Source organism: Clinocottus analis, unplaced genomic scaffold, assembly GCF_023055335.1.
Source record: "Clinocottus analis isolate CAN_PGR_092001 unplaced genomic scaffold, fCliAna1.0.p SCAF_30, whole genome shotgun sequence".
Taxonomy (NCBI): Eukaryota; Metazoa; Chordata; class Actinopteri; order Perciformes; family Cottidae; genus Clinocottus; species Clinocottus analis.
The window spans coordinates 596,781-614,846 of record NW_027176043.1 but is presented as its reverse complement, the minus strand read 5'-3'; the positions used below and the strand labels follow the sequence as shown (position 1 = coordinate 614,846).

Genomic DNA, 18,066 nt, shown 5'->3' with positions numbered 1-18,066 from the left:
TTTAATGAATATTTCTCGACTAAACATTGAAAACAAAGTCATTAGTCACAAATTTAACAAGTCAAGCATATTTTGTCGTACATTTTTCTCACTGCTTCTTTGTTGCTATTCCAAACTAAACATGTCCTTCATGTTTACCTGTCGTCTTGATACATCAGAATAAGGTAACAAAGAAAAAGTGGGATAGTAAGAATAAGCATATGTTTCTACAATATTATCTGCCACTGGCAGTATTTAACAGCCAGTTGTTGATGTTGGGTTTTGGTCGCTTTTATAATTTGTTGTATATTTGTTTTGGGAAGGAGGGGGCTGTTATGTGTATCCTCACCATTTGGCTGTCTGATATGTTATCCTTTCTCTCCGTATTTGTGAGGTCTATTGTACATTAGGTCTTGTTTTGTAACTTTTACAAATAAATCATATATAAATAAAAAAGAATTAGGTAACATGTACACTTCCTGCTGTTTAATGTGACAGATCTGCAAGAAGTGTTGTGTTTCATTGACATTAGCTAATTAACGATAGTAAACAGTTAAAGACGTAAGCATTGATTAGTTACTGTTAAAAAAGTAAAACTCTAAGCAGCAGAGTTACTGTAATTACCAACCGATTTCCAACCTGTAAATACTATTTCTGTCACCATAAAACTCATAATCAGACTGGAAAGGCCTTAGAGACAAATTTTTGATTTGTGATTTTGGGCCGTACAAAATGTATTTTTAATTTAATTGAAAAAATGTAAAAAATTACCACTGGGAAACATGGATTTCTCTGAGTCCTGTAATATCTATGGCTTTTTGGCAAATGATATGAAAGGGCCTGAAAAAGTAAACATGGAAACTTAATTTCAGCCGAAGTCTGTTGTTTAAGGTAATTAAATAAATAGTGTTACCTTTACCACTTAAACTATTATGTAACCATCATATAGCCAGCTGCCTTATGCTGTGTTCACACCAAACGTGGCACGAATTTGTTGTGCAACCAGATTACATCAAAGTCAATGACGCGATAGGTTGCGGAAAAAAAAATATTCCGCGATGCGGCGCAACTGACACATTTTGACGCGGGGCAAAAAAAAAAAAACCCTTTGACACGCCGCAAATTCAAACAAGTTGAAATTTTCCAACTCTGGCAAAGCGCTGCCCGTTATCACCGCCGTCCTGTCGGCTGCCGGTGCTAAATCAAACTGCTGCCAGTCCCCCTGAAGTAGCGCTGATAGCGGCCATCATTCAGACGCTGCTGTGGGACTACGGATAATATCATCAATACCGACACCATGGAGTTTGATGTTCTGACGTTCGTGGAATTTACACAACAAGTATAAAGCAGAACTAGTGGTTATTTCCATGGTGGATGGCGGGAATGGTAACTACCTAGTTTTACGGTGATAAACCAGTCGCAGTTCCTAGAGGAGTCGGTGAAATTCATCGAGCTGTGTGCGGCTACGGATGGTGTTATGAACCCAAACAGGAGGGAGTTTAGTGTTTTGACGTTTTTGGACCTACACAACAAATATAAAGCAGAACTGGTGGTTATTTCTTCCAAAGTTGATAGCGGAAAGTTTGCTCTTTTCACGGAGATAAGCCACAATCCCTTTAACGTTTCTTTTATTGTTGAGCAAGTAAACTGACGCGGTAAACACAGCGTGATTTTGGTGTGAACTCAGCATTAGGATGATACAAACACAAGGTGGTCATAAACCTGGGAATTTTTCCCTTTTATACTGTCCATCCCAGACTAAACCAGGTGAGCAAATAGATTAAATATTGCTTTATTAGTCCCGCACTGGGGAAATAATAGTACAAGTAATACCGCCCCCTAATGAATACTGGTCTGTGCTCTAAAATTGTTTTTAAATGTGGACTACATGTGTAGATATCATACTCTGGTGTTCTGGTGTCAGGAAAAGGCCCTGATGACATCTGGTTTCTGTTGTCTGCAAGGCGTCTCATTTTTTTTTTGTATCCCTGCGATAGCTACAGGCTGTGTTCAATGAAGTGAGTGACAGTATGTCTGAAGAGGACATCTAGCTGGGACAATGACTTGTCATGAAACCAATATGGATTTTTGACAGCTCAAAGGCCATCATGATTTCTGTTGTGACGTTGGAAAGGTGTTTGGAACTACAATCCAACAACCAGTTTGAAGGATACTGTACCTTCAGTTAATGTTCTTACTGCCTCACATTCTCAACTCTTCATCGCTCAGCCTGAGCAGAAGGAAACATTTACTGTACTGACATCACTTCTCAGAGTTTCTGAGTGAAGTGAAATCTCAAAAATGTACTTCCTAGTAGTCAATATGCGCATTTGTTTAGCATAATTCATTTTCTGTTTTATCTGCCTAACTCTGCAGAGTGAAAATGGCCTTATTGACAGTAGCCTCTGACATTCTTCCTCTCTCCCTTGGTCGCTGCCCACTATTTTCTAATGTCTGCTGGCTGCTGTATGAAATTATCCTGCAGATTCTCTAATACATTGAGGAGAAAGGAAACTCACCAGCACAGCTCCCCATCCCCCTCCAACTGCATTCCCTTTGCCTTTTGCGCGGCCTATTATCGCACCACTCACAATACAATATGTCCTTATTGAAGCTTTCAGATGCAAATGAGAGCTCTGTCGCCTTCTCTGTGTCCTGCTGACAGCTGTGAGGCCTGCTAACCAACCTCCTATAATTGCTACTAATTGTTATTCCCCAAGCAGGACTCAGCAGAGCACTCCAGAACACCCAGTCATTTGGAGTATTATGGTGTTGGTTTATGCCTTTACCTATTAGTTTAGTTTTTTAAGTAAATAAAGTGGGAGAGATGGGACGTAACCAAGAGGGTTTGAAATTATTCCAGGAAAAAAATGCGAGGAAGGAATTAAGCTTTGAACCAATCTGCTACATGTGCCTCCTATAGAGAAAGTAACGCTAAGTAAAGTAAAGCAAGCTGTTTACAGTGAGACCCAAGCCATTGCTGGAGGATGAATCACCACAATGTCCCATATTACCCATGGCTGTTTGATGGCTGGCTCCAACAAATCACAACTCCTATTGACTCCTATTCAGAAAGCAACAACCTTCTTGCTAGAAATGCAAAGTCAATAAATGGCTTGCGATGGTCTCAACATGCTGGAGGTAGTTTTGGAAAGGATTCCCCCAATAATAACGTAACAAGGCCGAGGGCATTGATTGACAGTTGGCTGGCTGGCCCCTCTGTACGGCTTCAGGAATCACACACAGGACTGACTTTCTGATCTTCTAGATGTATTTGTTCTGTTTCTTCACATGACTTCCTGTGGGTATGAGGCCGAGAGCAGAGAGGAAGTTGACTAGCCGTCTGTCTCACTCTGTGCCTGTCAACTCTTTGTTTATCTGGACTGACAGCTCTGACAATGCTGCTGCCACATGCATACACACACTCACAGTATGCATAAATTTAAATATGGGGCTGTGAAAACATTTGGATGCGTTGTTTTACAAAATACAATACAAAATTGAATTATTGGATTTTCGTTAATAACAGCAGATTGAGTTGTTCGTTGTCATGGTGTCAACCCAGTAACTTCATTATTGAACTTGATCATATTTGATGATAACAGCTTCTGTCTGGAGGGATATGGTAACCCTGCCTCTGGTGTAAGATGAGAAAGTCCCCCGTGATTGGTCTCTTAGTGTATGAAGACACCCTCCTCCCAGTGGGTGCAGGGACTCGTTTTAGGGTAAAATTAGGGGCCATATACACCAAAGCTTGTTTCCCTATCTGGAAACATCAGTTTTTTTCTGGGGATGTCACCACAGACACCCAGTTTGAATTATTGCAAATATATAAATATTGCAATACCCTTGGGCTCATCAGGTTGTGTTAAAAGACCTGAATGCAGGTGAGCTGGTAGTGGTTAAGAACTAGATCAAACTGCACAGTTTTACCAACAGGAAAACAGAAATTTGCATATTGTGTGTGCTCTATTAAGAGTTTTGGCTGATAATAGAAAAAGTATTTCTCCACTCATTTTTTCCCCTCAATTAGCTTGTAATTTCACAGTTGCTCACTTCTGTAATGTCCTGTACTTGTAAAGATTGTGTAGCTCCTGATTGTACGTTCTGTCGTAAGATTGCTCTCTGACTAAGTGTTTGTAAGTTGGCAGTTCACTTTGTTCCATGACTAATAGTGTAATTTAGTGTCTGTTGATGTGCAGCAGGAAGAGAGAGAGGCCTTTGAAGTAGAGTAGAGCAGGACACATGGAGACTCAAGCAGCCATCTTCAACATCAAAGAGAACAAGTAGTTATCATGGAGGTCTCCCCCTTTCTTCTTTCATCATGTATTATTTCTATGCTCAGTCATTTACACTATATGTTGTCATTTCTGCTCAATACTATTTCTGTTATTTTTTTTATGACAAGAACAACATACAAATATACAAACATAAATATGCTGGATTTATGGCCAATAATGCAATAATTCAATGCAATAATTTAAATTGGGTGTCTGTGGTAACATACATAGATCCGGTATACTCATTATATATATATACATACACACACAAACACACATACTGTGCACACACACACCTGTATGCAGTACTCAATTATTTGATTCAAACATTAAAGAAAGCCTTTTTTATTGTCAAGGCAATATGTTTTCTACGAATTGAACAAAATATTAACAGATTAAAGTGTACTATGAATATCAATAAATACAAAACACTTTTAACTTCAAACTATGACCATTATATTTATAAGGTGGCCTGATGGTCCGTGTGCAACAGAACTCCAGAATGTTAGATTCTTCAAACTCTGCTGCTTTATTGGACTACACATCATCATTATATGAAGTGGAGAGCTTTTCTGAACCAGACAGTGCTGCTCTTGAATTCAGCAAAGACAAAATGAACCGAGAAACAAACGCTTCTCCTAATAATCTCACTTTGTGTCGCATCTTGGAGCGTTTCTCCTGCAGAGCTCCGAGCCGATGTTCTTGCCGTTCAGCATTGACCTTCATCAGAAAAACAAACTTTTCTAGTAGGAAGTTTATAGTTTGGGAGTCTTTTACTTGTCTAGAAACTCTGCAGCTTTATCGTCCAGATTACAGCGTTTAAAACGTTTCCTCAACAAGGTTTGTTGGAGAAAACAAAGCCCTTCTCTCTCAGAGTTCAGCTCTTCTTCTTTACATTCAATTGTTTTGTTGCATTTGCTGCACGCTGCGTTGTTTGAATCTTTTTTTGCGAAATACAGCCATACTTTTGACCGTTTACCAATTTCGGCATTTTCTCTGTTAAAAGGTTGATGGCTTGCTCACCACTGTTGCTGCTCGCCACTGTTAGCTGCTGCCAGGACAAAGTCATCATACTAGTGTAAAAAAAGTATTTCAATCGGCTCAGGCATTGAAAGGAAGCACCGAAATCTGCGTTACGTTTTGGTCCGGTATGCACCAAATTCAGAATTCAATGCATTATAATATAAAGATTTAATAAAAGATGATGACAAACAGTAAAAACATTACTTAATCGAGGACCTCCTGTTTGGCCTGGATTCACAGACCACGCAGCAATGCACAGATCCCCACGCAGGTACTGCCGCCTCCGCGTTTAAACAGCAAGTCACATGCTTTCCCGCGTTGTTGGTTTCAAAAATTTGAAACCAACTTTGCCACGATACCTAAGGTCTTCTTATTCGTTAGTAACTTCCTCCCACACATCCAATGTCTCACTCCGCCACAAAGAATAGTCCCTCTTCAATACACAATCCTACCACATGTTGCATCCATTTTAAAACCACTTTCACTCCCGAATCATCATACAGTAATCTAAAACATACAGTGATCTTGTTATGCATAGAATTACACATCCTTCATAATATTCTTCATAATATTCCTTATTAATTATCATATTCCTCTCTTGTATTGTAATCTACACATTTAAACATTTCTTTATTATACATATAGTATATATGTGCAAATTCAATTTTGACAAACTACACTACTACAATTCTACAGAACTCTACAGTTTGTACTTGGTGTTTGTGTATGTTTTACTCAACCTCATGTTCCTGTCAAGACATCAAACATACATCAACAACAACACTACATGCTAAGATGATAAGGTTAGTCAAAATCATTGGAAACATCAGTGTGGGTGGACAAGGTCTTTAATTTGTACATAATGGTCTTCCTGTCTGTCTCCATTGGTAGGATGTTGAGATTCGGACCAATGCAGCTCAGTACCTGCCTCAGATCAGCGAGCTGTTGAATCGAGTACCCCGGCAGATGCTGCTGCTGCTGAAGACCAATGACTTGCTGAGGGGCATTGAGACCACCTTACAGACCAGAGCCGCCTCCTCATCCTTCATCAACATGTCCCGCTGCTGCATACGTGCCCTGGCCAGGTCAGAAAGATTGTGGTCCGTTCAGTTTGAATAGATTGAGCTAACCAAGGTTATTGATACAGGAGATAATTAACCATCTGTAACGTGCTCCCGTTACCCTACTGGTGTTTCCCTTCGCACAATGACCAGCACACAATGGCTCTGTCCCTCCTGCCATTCTGCAATATCTTCCACTTTTCTCAGGAGGGACGGGTAAAGCAGAAGTTCTCAAAATTATGAGCAGTGCTTTGCGGTCTGAGAGAGCAATTGCCGTACCAAACTGACGCTGTTTGTAAGGTGGTCTTGATGGTGCAACGGTAGAAGTTCACCAGGATCAGAGGAGACGTGGAGTTTCTTCAGTCTCTTCAGAAAGAAGAGATGCTGGTGTGCCTTCTTAACCAGGGTTGAGGTGTTGAGGGTCCAAGAGAGATGTCCTCTGAGATGTGGACACCCAAGAACCTGAAGCTGGAGACATGATCAACCTCCGTTCCATTGATATGGATGGGGGGGTGCAGCGCTTTGTCATCCTGAAGGCCACAATAAGCTCCTTGGTCTTTTTGGTGTTGAGGGTCAGGTTGTTGTTGGCATACCACGGTGCCAGGTGCCAGACCTCCTCCATGTAGGCCGACTCATCGTTGTTGTTGATGAGGCCCACCACCGTTGTGTCATCTAAGAACTTGATGATGGCATTCGAGCCATGTACAGCCGTGCTGTCATAGTTGAACAGGGAGGAGAGGAGAGGACTCAGCACACAGCCCTGTGGAACGCCAGTGTTTAGGGTGAGGGTCAAGGTGGTGTGATTGCCAAGGTCACCTAGATTCGTATTCAGTTTGGAGAAGATGATACCAGTTGAATGCTGGTAGGTGGTGTTGTTGTCCAGGCGGAGTAAAGCGCTGTAGAGATGGTATTCAGTGGGGGTCCAGTGTGGGTGGTAAGCAGGTTTTGAGATGAGCCAGGACCAGTCCCCTGAAGCACTTCATGATGATGGGGGTGAGTACAACTGGGCGGAAGTCGTTTAGGCTCGCTGCAGTAGAGTGTTTTGGCACTGGCACGATTGAGGTGAGTTTGAAGCATGTGGTAATGGCTGCTTGGGCCAGTGACAGGTTGAAGATGTCAGTTAAGACCCCAGTCAGCTGCCCAGCACAGGCCTTGACCACGCGTCCAGGGAAGCCATCAGGGCCAGCAGCCTTACGTGCATTATACCTGCTTCAGCGCAGTACACGCGTTGGTGGGGGAGAGGGTGAGGAGCTGGTTGTTTGCAGGGGGCACAGTCATGATGGCCTCTGCCCCCTGGTTGTCCCTCTCAAAAAGGGATACATTGATATATAACATGTTCAAGATGAGATTTTCTGTATCTCATTTCAGGTGTGTACATTAGGAGAGTATCGCTATTTGAAATTCAGATGTTTGTAAATGCTTGTATTCCCAAAGTACTAATGATGATGTTCCATTTAATTCCAATGAAAAATGTCTGACTCTCCTAAAAAGGAAATTGTTTAAATCTTTGGTTTGAAAAGTTTAACTTTGGTGGATTTGCATGAATTTAAAGCATCTTGTAAATTAGATTGACTGCAGGTATACATATGTCAGTTGGTCTATAATGACCCTAAGGACCCAGTTGTTCTTGGCTACTCATTTATGGTACACCTAGCCACCAGCTTTTCATACTGGCTCAAGTGGCAAACAATACATTTATAGTGTTCTCAGAGAAAATCGTGCCTGACCCTTGACCATTCCTTCTCTGACTGACAGGCACAAGAGGAATAAGGCTCAGTCCAGGAGAAGGTACCTCCAGATCACACTGGCAGAGTCCCTCAACCTGTGGAGACTCACTATGTATGAACTGTTTCTGTGGGTGAGCGGCTCGACGTTGGGACACTGGATCACTGCTCTGCTGGCATTTCTGCACTGAGACATATCTGGACACTGGGACCTTAAACATACTGAAAGTTAGGTTAAAATCCACTGTTAACACATTTTGAATATGTGCTCTCTCACACACACACACACACACATACATGAGTTACACCAATCTTACTGATACAGTTTGTAACTGTTAATGTCGGTAAACTGGTAATTTGGACGCATACAAGGACAACACATCCTGATGTCTGTCCAATCAGCAGTATTGAGATGAACTTGTTTTTTATTGTATTTCTTTCACTCAAGATAAATACTTTGGAGTTTCAGGTGATTATTGTCTGATTGATTCTCATAAACTTGAAGTGTACTTGAACTGCTCGCTGTCTTGCATACAGTGAACAGTACTCACTGACCGTGTCTGGATATGCTGCAGAGAAATTCTAGGCCAGTGGATAAGAAATAGTTCCAGTAAATACTTGTGTCGAAGCTCTAATTTATTTTATTTACGAAAATGACCTTTTATCTTTGTCACAATGATGACCTCGTTATAATAGATATTGTTTTATTTCCGGTGGCATCAAATCCAGCCACTTCCTGTGAATTGGAATGCACATGGAACAAAATGTCATAATTTATGATGAATATGAATAGAATTAATTTAAGTAGACAATGTCATTTGTTGGACCCATGTGTTGAACACCCTTTTTGTAACCACACTTTCTTGTGTGCTAAATGCCAAAACAAATAGTTAAATAGATTGTGTGTACATTATATATTGATTATGTAGTGTTGAATTGTGATGAAGGACAAGGGAACAAGCTCAAGCCATTTAAAGGACAGTGCGCCTGAAAAAGATGCAGAACGAATCAAAAACAGAACGGAGGTGGACAGAGAAGAGAGGACTAAACAATAATTATTCACAATCTTTTATCAGTTTCTGTTCAAAGTAAACTCCTAAAAAGAGACAGAGTTAGAGTGGCAGATTGATTTCCTGATTCCATCCACTGCTGGATGTTTTAATCTTCTCCTTGTCATATGTACCCAGAAGCTACTCCGACAGGAGTCATTCATTATGGCCCATTCTCTTTAGTGTCGCAGTCATTTTTCAGTTACAATATCAGGGTTCAAATGGAACGGGCCCTAATTAATGTTATTAATTACACCTGTGTTCACCCTGCAACGATAATTAGGGCCCGAGCACTGACGTTGTCAGAGCGGAGGACCTATAATGTGTATTTTTATTCTTATGGCACGGCTTTGCACAAGGAGAGGAGGCGCTTGGGTTGAAACTACATTTTTCAAAATTTTAACATCAATCTGAATCAGTGAAAATTCCTATCTGCTTTAGGTCATGTTATTTTTGTGTTTGTTTGGGAACGATGTATAATCAGGATTTGCTTAATTAAATAAGTATGCATGCTTGTGCTATACTTTCTTCTTACTGCGCACTGTCTGTCCACATGACATCTGTTACACATCTATCCTGGGAGAGAGATCCATCCTCACTTGGTCTCTCTAGAGTTTCATCCTTTTTTTACTGTTAAAGGTTTTTTTGGGAGTTCATCCTCTTCTGATGTGAGGGTCCAATGACAGGATGACCAGAGTGTAAAGCCCTGAGGCAAAGTTGTGATTTTGGAATGTACAAATAAAATTGAATGCAATTTAAATGTCTTATTAGCATCACGTTTTAGCATATGTATTCGACATGATTGTGCTTAAATTATATTATATATTATAGTTATAACTGTTTACAGAATGCTAATGGTACTTGTATAGCCCTTTTCTAGTCTTTGAAACACTCAAAACCTTTTCACTCTTAGTTTTTTCGGTATTTGGTCAAAAGTATTGGACACATTTTTAACCTGATGACCGAGAGAGGAAAAACACCAATGTTATTCAAATTAATTCCGAAGGAAACATGAATATCTGTACCGAATGGAATGTGCAAAAGAAGGCAACACACCTGCAAGACAGACCATCAACATGTCGTTGATATGCTCAGTCTGAACCCGTCTCAGTCTGTTGCCATCGAACTAAACAGTCGGATGAAGAAGCTCAGGCCAAGGTTGCACATGACACTTTGGAGACTCTAAACATAAATGTCTTTTAAACAGTATTTTTCATGGATTTCTTAAATTCATCCCACACTCTGAATATCAGCTTCACATGTGATAATCCCTACAGCAGCCAATCTCACAGACACACTCACTACTCAGGCTTCTGATAATTTGCCTCTCTGTGCAGTTCATCCAGCCAATGTGTATAATTGAAAAAATGTCCTTGAGGAGGAAAGTATTTCTCAACCACAAGTTGGCCATCTCAGCCAGTGTAATGGGTATTACTGGCTGTTCCTATTTAGAGTGCCCCATCAGGTAAATTGAAATCAGTTTATGTTTTGTGAGCATATCCTTAGAGACACATTTTTATAGCCATGCTGGGGATTTGTGATGTGTATTTGACCAGTGTTTTACAAGCTACTGTCGTGCGTACGACAGTGGTTCTTCCCAGGAGAGATAGTGGAAAGGGGGAAAAGCAGGACCGTGCAGCTAAGCGGCAGCACTCCGTTGGCTATATACTAGTGATCGCGTGATTGTATTTTATTGTGGAGTGTCTTTTCCGTGTCTCCCATGTTGTATCTTCCAAAAACATGAACTATGGTATTTTCTCCAAAGATAACTTCTCTATGTGGTATATTTGCTTTTGGCTGGATCCATAGCAGTTGTCAAGTAGAGTTGAGATCCATGAAGAGCTGTCCATGGTGGAAGGCATGTATGGCTTGTATGGCATGTGTGGACTGTACGAACCGGCTCAGAGTCTCAGAGCATATATAAGAAAACACTTTGACCTAAAAGTCGATTTTGCTATGTGCATTGTGATTTAATAACCAACGAGTAATATGTAATGATAATTTTGTTGATTTTGCATAGTGTATCAAAGAATAATATGTAATTCTGTTAACTAGAAGCCATGGGCAGGAGGAAACGGTTAGACGTCTTGTGTTTCTGCCACAACAGGCACCGATTCAACTCAGTTCATTTTGTATAGCCCCACATCACAAATTTGCCGCGGAGGGTTTTACAATTTGTACACATACAACATCCCTATCCCGGGACCTCACATTAGATCAGGAAAAACTCCCTCAACTAAAGATGTTAAAAAACCCTTTCACAGGGGAAAAAAAGGGAAGAAACCTGAGGGACAGCAACAGAGGAGGATCCCTCCCCCCCGTAAATATGACAGACATGATTCATACAATGAGTAGTAGGCATGGACCACGATCCAGGTAACCACAATCCATGTCAGCAGAAGGAAATAGAAAGGAGGGGCATCAGCAGGGCCGCCATGGCAGGAGGTAGGATCGGCTCCAGACAGCCATGTCCCATGGAAACTTCCAGGAGAGAAAGAATAGAAGAAGGGGTGAAGAGGAAAGAGGAGAGAAAGAAGAAGATAGAGAAGCTTAGTGTATCTTAAGATGCCGCCCAGCAGTCGAGGCCTATTTATAGGTAAAGAGAAAGTACAGGAAGCCAGTGGAGAGCTCTCTCTTCCGCATCCTCGTTAGTACACGAGCTACAGCATTCTGGATCAACTGAAGAGGCCCAAGAGTCTTCCCGGAGCAGCCTGATTCGAAGACCTCCCGGACAGGATCCTCAGCAAGACGTTCCCAGTTTACCGTCAGTACACATTAAGGCTTGCCAGGTCTTTTCCAGCCGGCTTCCCCTCCAGGTGTTGATCAGTTGACCGCTCTACTCCTCTCTTCACCCGAGTGTCGAAAACATACAGCCGAGGGACATAGGGGCAAACTTTCTCTATGTGGTGGAGAAGAAGAGGCATTGTGACTTCTTTTATGAGCCAGCTAGCCAATCCTTCTTCAGGGACTATACTTCTATCCATCTCGGGCTGAATATCGGAGCAGAACATGAGTTCAAATAACTATTCATTCAACTCTTTTCTTTTGCTTTCTATACTCCTCATAGTTTTTGCGTCAACACAACGACTATGTCCTTCATGTAATTCATTCTTAATACAGCACAGCTTATCACAGATTTAACACAATTTATTCCCCGTTCCCAACCCTGTACAATTCCCCAGTAAACTTTGAGGCAAAAGTTGGTCACACAGTTATTCGATCCCTACACATTTGTGTCATCGTTTCTCCGGGCAGCCAGCTGTCGCCTTTTGCCAGTTTATTCACCCGCGGCTCAGTCTAATCCGTGTCACTCAATGCTCGTGCGCCCCTAGCTACACATATAGGAACTATTGATTCTCGGGCACCTAAATCTCGGCTCAATCAATGTTCCAGGGCCCCGGGCCCATATACAGCTTTAGCAACGCTAGCGTCTTATGTGCACCAAACACACCGATCCCTGCATTGATTTACATATATACTGCGCAGTTTTCACACTTTGTTCCCAGAACGACAAACCCAGTTGGTCTTAAACTACACAGTTTATTGCAAGTCCCATACTCTTTAAGAACGTATTTAACGCTATTCAGCTGCAGCGGATCGTCTGTGTGTTTTCTGTGTCTTCCCTATAGTAATGATAGGAGGGACGGTGCCAGAGAGGTGAGGCTGAATAGTGCCGGTGCCGATAAAAATTTTGCCAAACGATATCTTTCATCTGCTCATGTCATCGGTGCTGGGGGAAACTCAGGGAGGTAACTGAGGTTGTTACACAACCTATGATGGCTTTTATTAAAAAAGACGCAGCTTACCTTATTTGTTTTTGGGTAACCGTGAGAGAGTTAGTCGAGCCGTACGACAATGAATATTCCGTGGAACAGTGCCCTAAATACATCCCACCATCCACACCGTTTTCTCTAGTCTGTTCAATAGTCCGCTAGTTCCACGGACTCACCATCACTGGTTGTAATCTGTATTCTTCAGCATACAGGTATGAAATGGAAGACATGTGTTAGCAAAAGACAGCCCAGCAATGCCTTAACACTTCAACATCGACAGCAGAAGAGAGAAGCGGCATGCGTGTATAAAAAAAGTAAAACATAGGGGCATATCTATTCTGTTCATTTGCCATAAATGCTGTAAAACATTTTTTTTTTAATATAACAAAAACCCTGATTAGGAATTCTTATCCACATTGTCAAATTCACAATATTATGTGTTTTTTTAATTCTGCAGTTCTGTCGATGTTGTCCGCATCATAGGAATCAGAGTGCCCTACAGATCTCTTGTGACGGAAAATGGTGATCAACGATTTGTAATGTACTGCTTATTTCAACTCACTGACTTTGTGTCATGTATAAATAAGTGCTTGTCCAGGGTGACACTGTTATTATTGGACTTGTGAAGGAGTGAATTAACATTGCTGTGTAATCACCCTGCTTTCTGGACCAGCTCAATAGCTTGACACTACAGGTCACTGGCATGTCAAGCTACTTTTGTCGATAAGTGCTTCGCGCACCCACACGTGCACGCAGCTGATATCCATTATAACACACACAGAATGGCAGACACACACCGATACTTCCTCCAGGCAGGCATGACTTATATACTCTGAAGTGGAGAAGATAACACATTGATGTGATCAATAGCACTTTGGTGGCATCCACTCCCTTCCCCTGTGCCCGTAGGATCTGTTTGAGGCCAGTAAAAATCTGAATGGATCCACCCTGTCTCTTTCTTTCACCTTATCTTCTTTCCTTAGATGGACAGATATTTTACAGCAAGCGATGGAACTGAGGTACAGCGATAGTAATAAAGATGTTTCTACTATCCAAAAACATCCATTCACAGCTCTGAGTTTATATGAACAGCTTTAGTTAACAATTTAGTTTTTGCTTTAGATGCGTTAGCATGTATATGGGCAGCATGTGTTTAGACCAGGGGTCATCAACCTTTTCTAAAGGAGCCCTTTTGCCCTATTTTCCATTAAATAAAGTGTCTGGAGTTGCAAAAGCTATTTCATATCACAGCTTTTATAAGCTTTATATGTTCTATATAAAGTCATATTATACATACAAAAACTATAGTAGGTTCTATTTATGGAATGATAGTATAAGAATAAAGACAATTATTGATATTGTATTGCTATTTCACCTTTTATAACTACACTGCCTGGCCAAAAAAAAAAGTGGCCACCTGGATTTAACTACTACTGCCTACTGTACAAGCCTGTGGGGGCAGTGCTATGATCTGGGGTTGCTGCAGTTGCTCGGGTCTAGGTTTAGCAACGACCAGGTTCAGCAATGACCAGGTTATTCCATCGATGGATTTTTTCTTTCCTGATGGCACGGGCATATTCCAAGATGACAATGTCAGGATTCATCGGGCTCAAATTGTGAAAGAGTGGTTCAGGCAGCATGAGGAATTTTCAATCATGAAGTCCAGACCTGAACCCCATTGAGAATCTTTGGGATGCACTGGAGAAGGCTTTGTGCAGTGGTCAGACTCTACCATCATTAATACAAGATCTTGGTGAGAAATCAATGCAGCACTGGATGGAACTAAATCTTGTGACATTGCAGAAGCTCATAAAAACAATGCCACAGCGAATGCGTGTCGTATTCAAAGCTAAAGGCGGTCCACCAAAATATTGGCGTGTGTGACCTTTGTTTGGTGGCGACTTTTTTTTTGGCCGGGCAGTGTATATCAAATTATTATGAAGAGGAGAAACAAATACACTGCCATGTGTCAGCCTACATTGAGACAAAGTAAACACACTATGCAAGTACTGACCCTTCCCCATATCTGTGTCTCATGGGGTAGAGTGGTCGTCTTGTAAACACAAGGTAGCAGGTTCGATACCTGTCCTCCACACAGTTTGCATGTGGAAGTGTCCTTTGAGGAGACACTGAACCCCCAGTTGCTTCCCAGGCGCTTCACAGCAGCCCCCTGCTCCTAGAAAGCTAAGGATGGTTTAAATGCAATAACTTATTATTTAAATAAAATAACTCTGAAATAAAATGGCCATGTCCACACTACTATGTTTTCATTAAAAAAACGCATATCTTTATTTTAAATTTACACTGAGCGTCTTCACTACGATGCAGTTTTAGACTTAAGCCCCGAGGATGGATCTGTTTTTAATAGCTTCACTGTCTCATGAGCTGCCACAGAACCAGCAGCAGTAGTTGAGTTTGGAGACTAGATCCACTTTGTGAAAGTAGTTTCCCCTGTGTTTTCCTCTGTTCCCAGACAGGTTCAACGTTGAGAAACCCTGCCCTGTCTCAATCAGCATTTGAATTAATTACAGACCTATTTGAGGTCAAATAGCAAAAACAAAACGGCACAGCCTGGCCTTACAAGAGCATACAAATCAATTGTACATGTTCAAAAACTATTAAAGACAATTGGTCAAGGTTGGTGGGAGAAAAGCCATCCAGACACACATCATGGCCCAAAGCCGCCTCCATGTCCATTCCATCTAAAGGTGGACCAACAGTGGCCGAGGGCAGGAGATCACCGATCTTGCCTCTGGCCAGAATCGTGTCATTGAAGAAGTTCATGAAGTCATTTCTACTGAGGTCTGTAGGAATACATGGAGCCATAGAGCTATGATTCTCAGTCAGCCCTAGGTTTCTCTTTATCCAGAGAAACCTAGGGCTTTTAGGTTTCTCTTTGTCCAGGATGGCCACAGTGATAAAGAGAAACCTGGGGTTGTTCTTGTTTTTCTCTATTATTGATGAGTAATAGGCTCCTCTGGCATTACAGATGGCCTTATATGTTCTCAGACTATCCTGCCAAACTAACCGAGATTGTTGAAATGCCATATGATTTTTAAGCTTCTGTGATGTTTGCTTTAATTTGCGGGTCTGAGGGTTATACCCATCCTCTATCTAACCCTCTATCATTGCAGACATCCACATTAATATTAAAATCATGTACAATGATAAACTTGATAAAAAAACTCTGAAAATCCAGATAGAAATTCTGAATAAGGACCAACCAGGTGCCCAAACCGAATCGGCTGTACTGTTTTCCAGGTTGGATGTGAACGACTAAGAACAAGGCTTTCAAATGTCACTGACCCTGCGACATCATACTTCAGCTTTTGTGAAGACATGTGTCTGCAGTCTAAAACCTTCCGCACATTCAACAACAATAAACCCTCGTTCACTGCAAGACTCAGGCAGCTTTGTCATACAGTTTCTCTTACAATGGTGGGGACAGGATTCTGTACAACCAGGCCAGGAAAACACTGATGAGGGAGATCAGAGTAGCTAAGAAGAGCTACACTGAAAAGCTGGAAAAAGGTTTTTCAGCCAACAACACCTTGTCAGTTTGGAGAGGCCTGGAGGTACACACCAACTACAAGAAACCAAACAAAACAGAGCCAGACTGCAACGGATCATCAGGTCTGCAGACAGAACTATTGGTTCCAGCCTGCCTCCATCCTGGACTTGTACACTTCCAGAGTCAGGAAGCGGGCTGGAAAGATCACTACAGACCCCTCAGATCCTGGACACAAGCTGTTCCAACTCCTCCCCTCTGGTAGGCGCTACAGAAGACTGTACGCCAAAACCACCAGACACAAGAACAGCTTCAGTCTGATGAACAATTGAACAATTAATTAGACACTTCCACCTGCACTATCTGAACTTTCCGGGCAACTGTTTTACTGTTTTCTTAAATGTCTTTTTTATATTTAACATTTGCTTAAAAAAACATGTAAACAAGTACAAAGTGCAGAATCCAGCGTCAAATTCCATGTATGTGAAAATGTACATGGCCATTGAAGTGTTAGCGTGAAAAATTATTGGAAGCCTGGTGTAGCCTCCAGAAGAATTCAGTTCGACAACCTCTCATTTTTCGTAATTTATTTCCTCGATCACAGGTAAAGTACCAAGCTCTGCAGTTGCAAAGGCAGGGAGTCGTCCAGTCAACGCAGGTTGACCATCTAAGACAACATCCCGAACAGCCGGGAGTTCGGCTCTTTAATACACGGTTTTCCGTCATCAACATATCATAAGCAAAGTAACATTTAATTGGCTCTAAACGGTCAAGAGGAGGAGAATCCTGTGTTCTCATCTCTTCTCACAGAAAGGGACATGCAACATCCAGTCTGCTTTTCTCTAATGTCAACATACTGATAAACAGGTGTGGGTGTTGAGGAGTGCAGGTGTGTGACCAAATTTCCTTGAGAACAGAACTTTTCTAGACACAACTACAGCTGCATAGCTGTGTTGTACTGACCTCGCTAACATAATTTGAACTTCACTTGACATGAATATGAAAAGCATCTACAGGAATTTTTGATTTATATTATCAAAAGCTGATTTTGATTCTGAAAATAGTTGCAGTTCAATCCAGGTTTAGGACCCAACCTTGTAAGGGTCAACTACCCTAGATGTTCTACAGCTCCTATGACCTTGATATGGATACCAGACCCTATTGTCCTTGAGCTCTAAAGAATTCACAACTCCTTGCCTTTAAAAATAATAAGTAGGATTTTACTTATTTTCTGCATGAATATGATCAAGCTCTCTCTGAGTTTTACATTTTGTATTTGTTAGTATGCAGACAGTACCTGGAGGATGAAGTAATTCATGCACTTGAATAACCCTTTTGATCACCTGAACTAAACCCAATAGAACACCTCTGCAACATCATGTTTGGGTCTATCAGACGCTGCCAGGTTGCTCTTCAGACTTTACAGGAGCTCACTGATGCCCTTACATCCCACATCCCACAAGACAACATCCATCGTCTCATTAGGAGCATGCCGCAACATTGTTAAGCATGCATACAAGCACGTGTGGGCCACATAAGTTATTAAGAAGCATTTTGAGTTGCAGAAATTTAATTTTGGCAAAATGTACTAGCCTGCCACGTAATTATTCGGAGTGTTCATGAAATGAAGCCCTCTATAGGCTGAAAAGACATTACAAGGTCTGCTAGT

The 18,066-nt window shown here is 41.5% G+C and overlaps 1 protein-coding gene across 1 annotated transcript in view; it reads left to right on the top strand.

Moving 5' to 3' along the window:
* The window catches only part of adck1 (aarF domain containing kinase 1), a 54,541-nt gene extending 44,671 nt beyond the window's left edge, over positions 1–9,870 (top strand). The window contains exons 11-12 of the mRNA XM_068595480.1: positions 6,174–6,367; positions 8,099–9,870. Coding sequence (XP_068451581.1) covers positions 6,174–6,367; positions 8,099–8,258 — 354 coding nt within the window. The 3' untranslated portion in view covers positions 8,259–9,870. The remainder of the gene's footprint in view (positions 1–6,173; positions 6,368–8,098) is intronic.
* Positions 9,871–18,066: the final 8,196 nt, after the last annotated feature.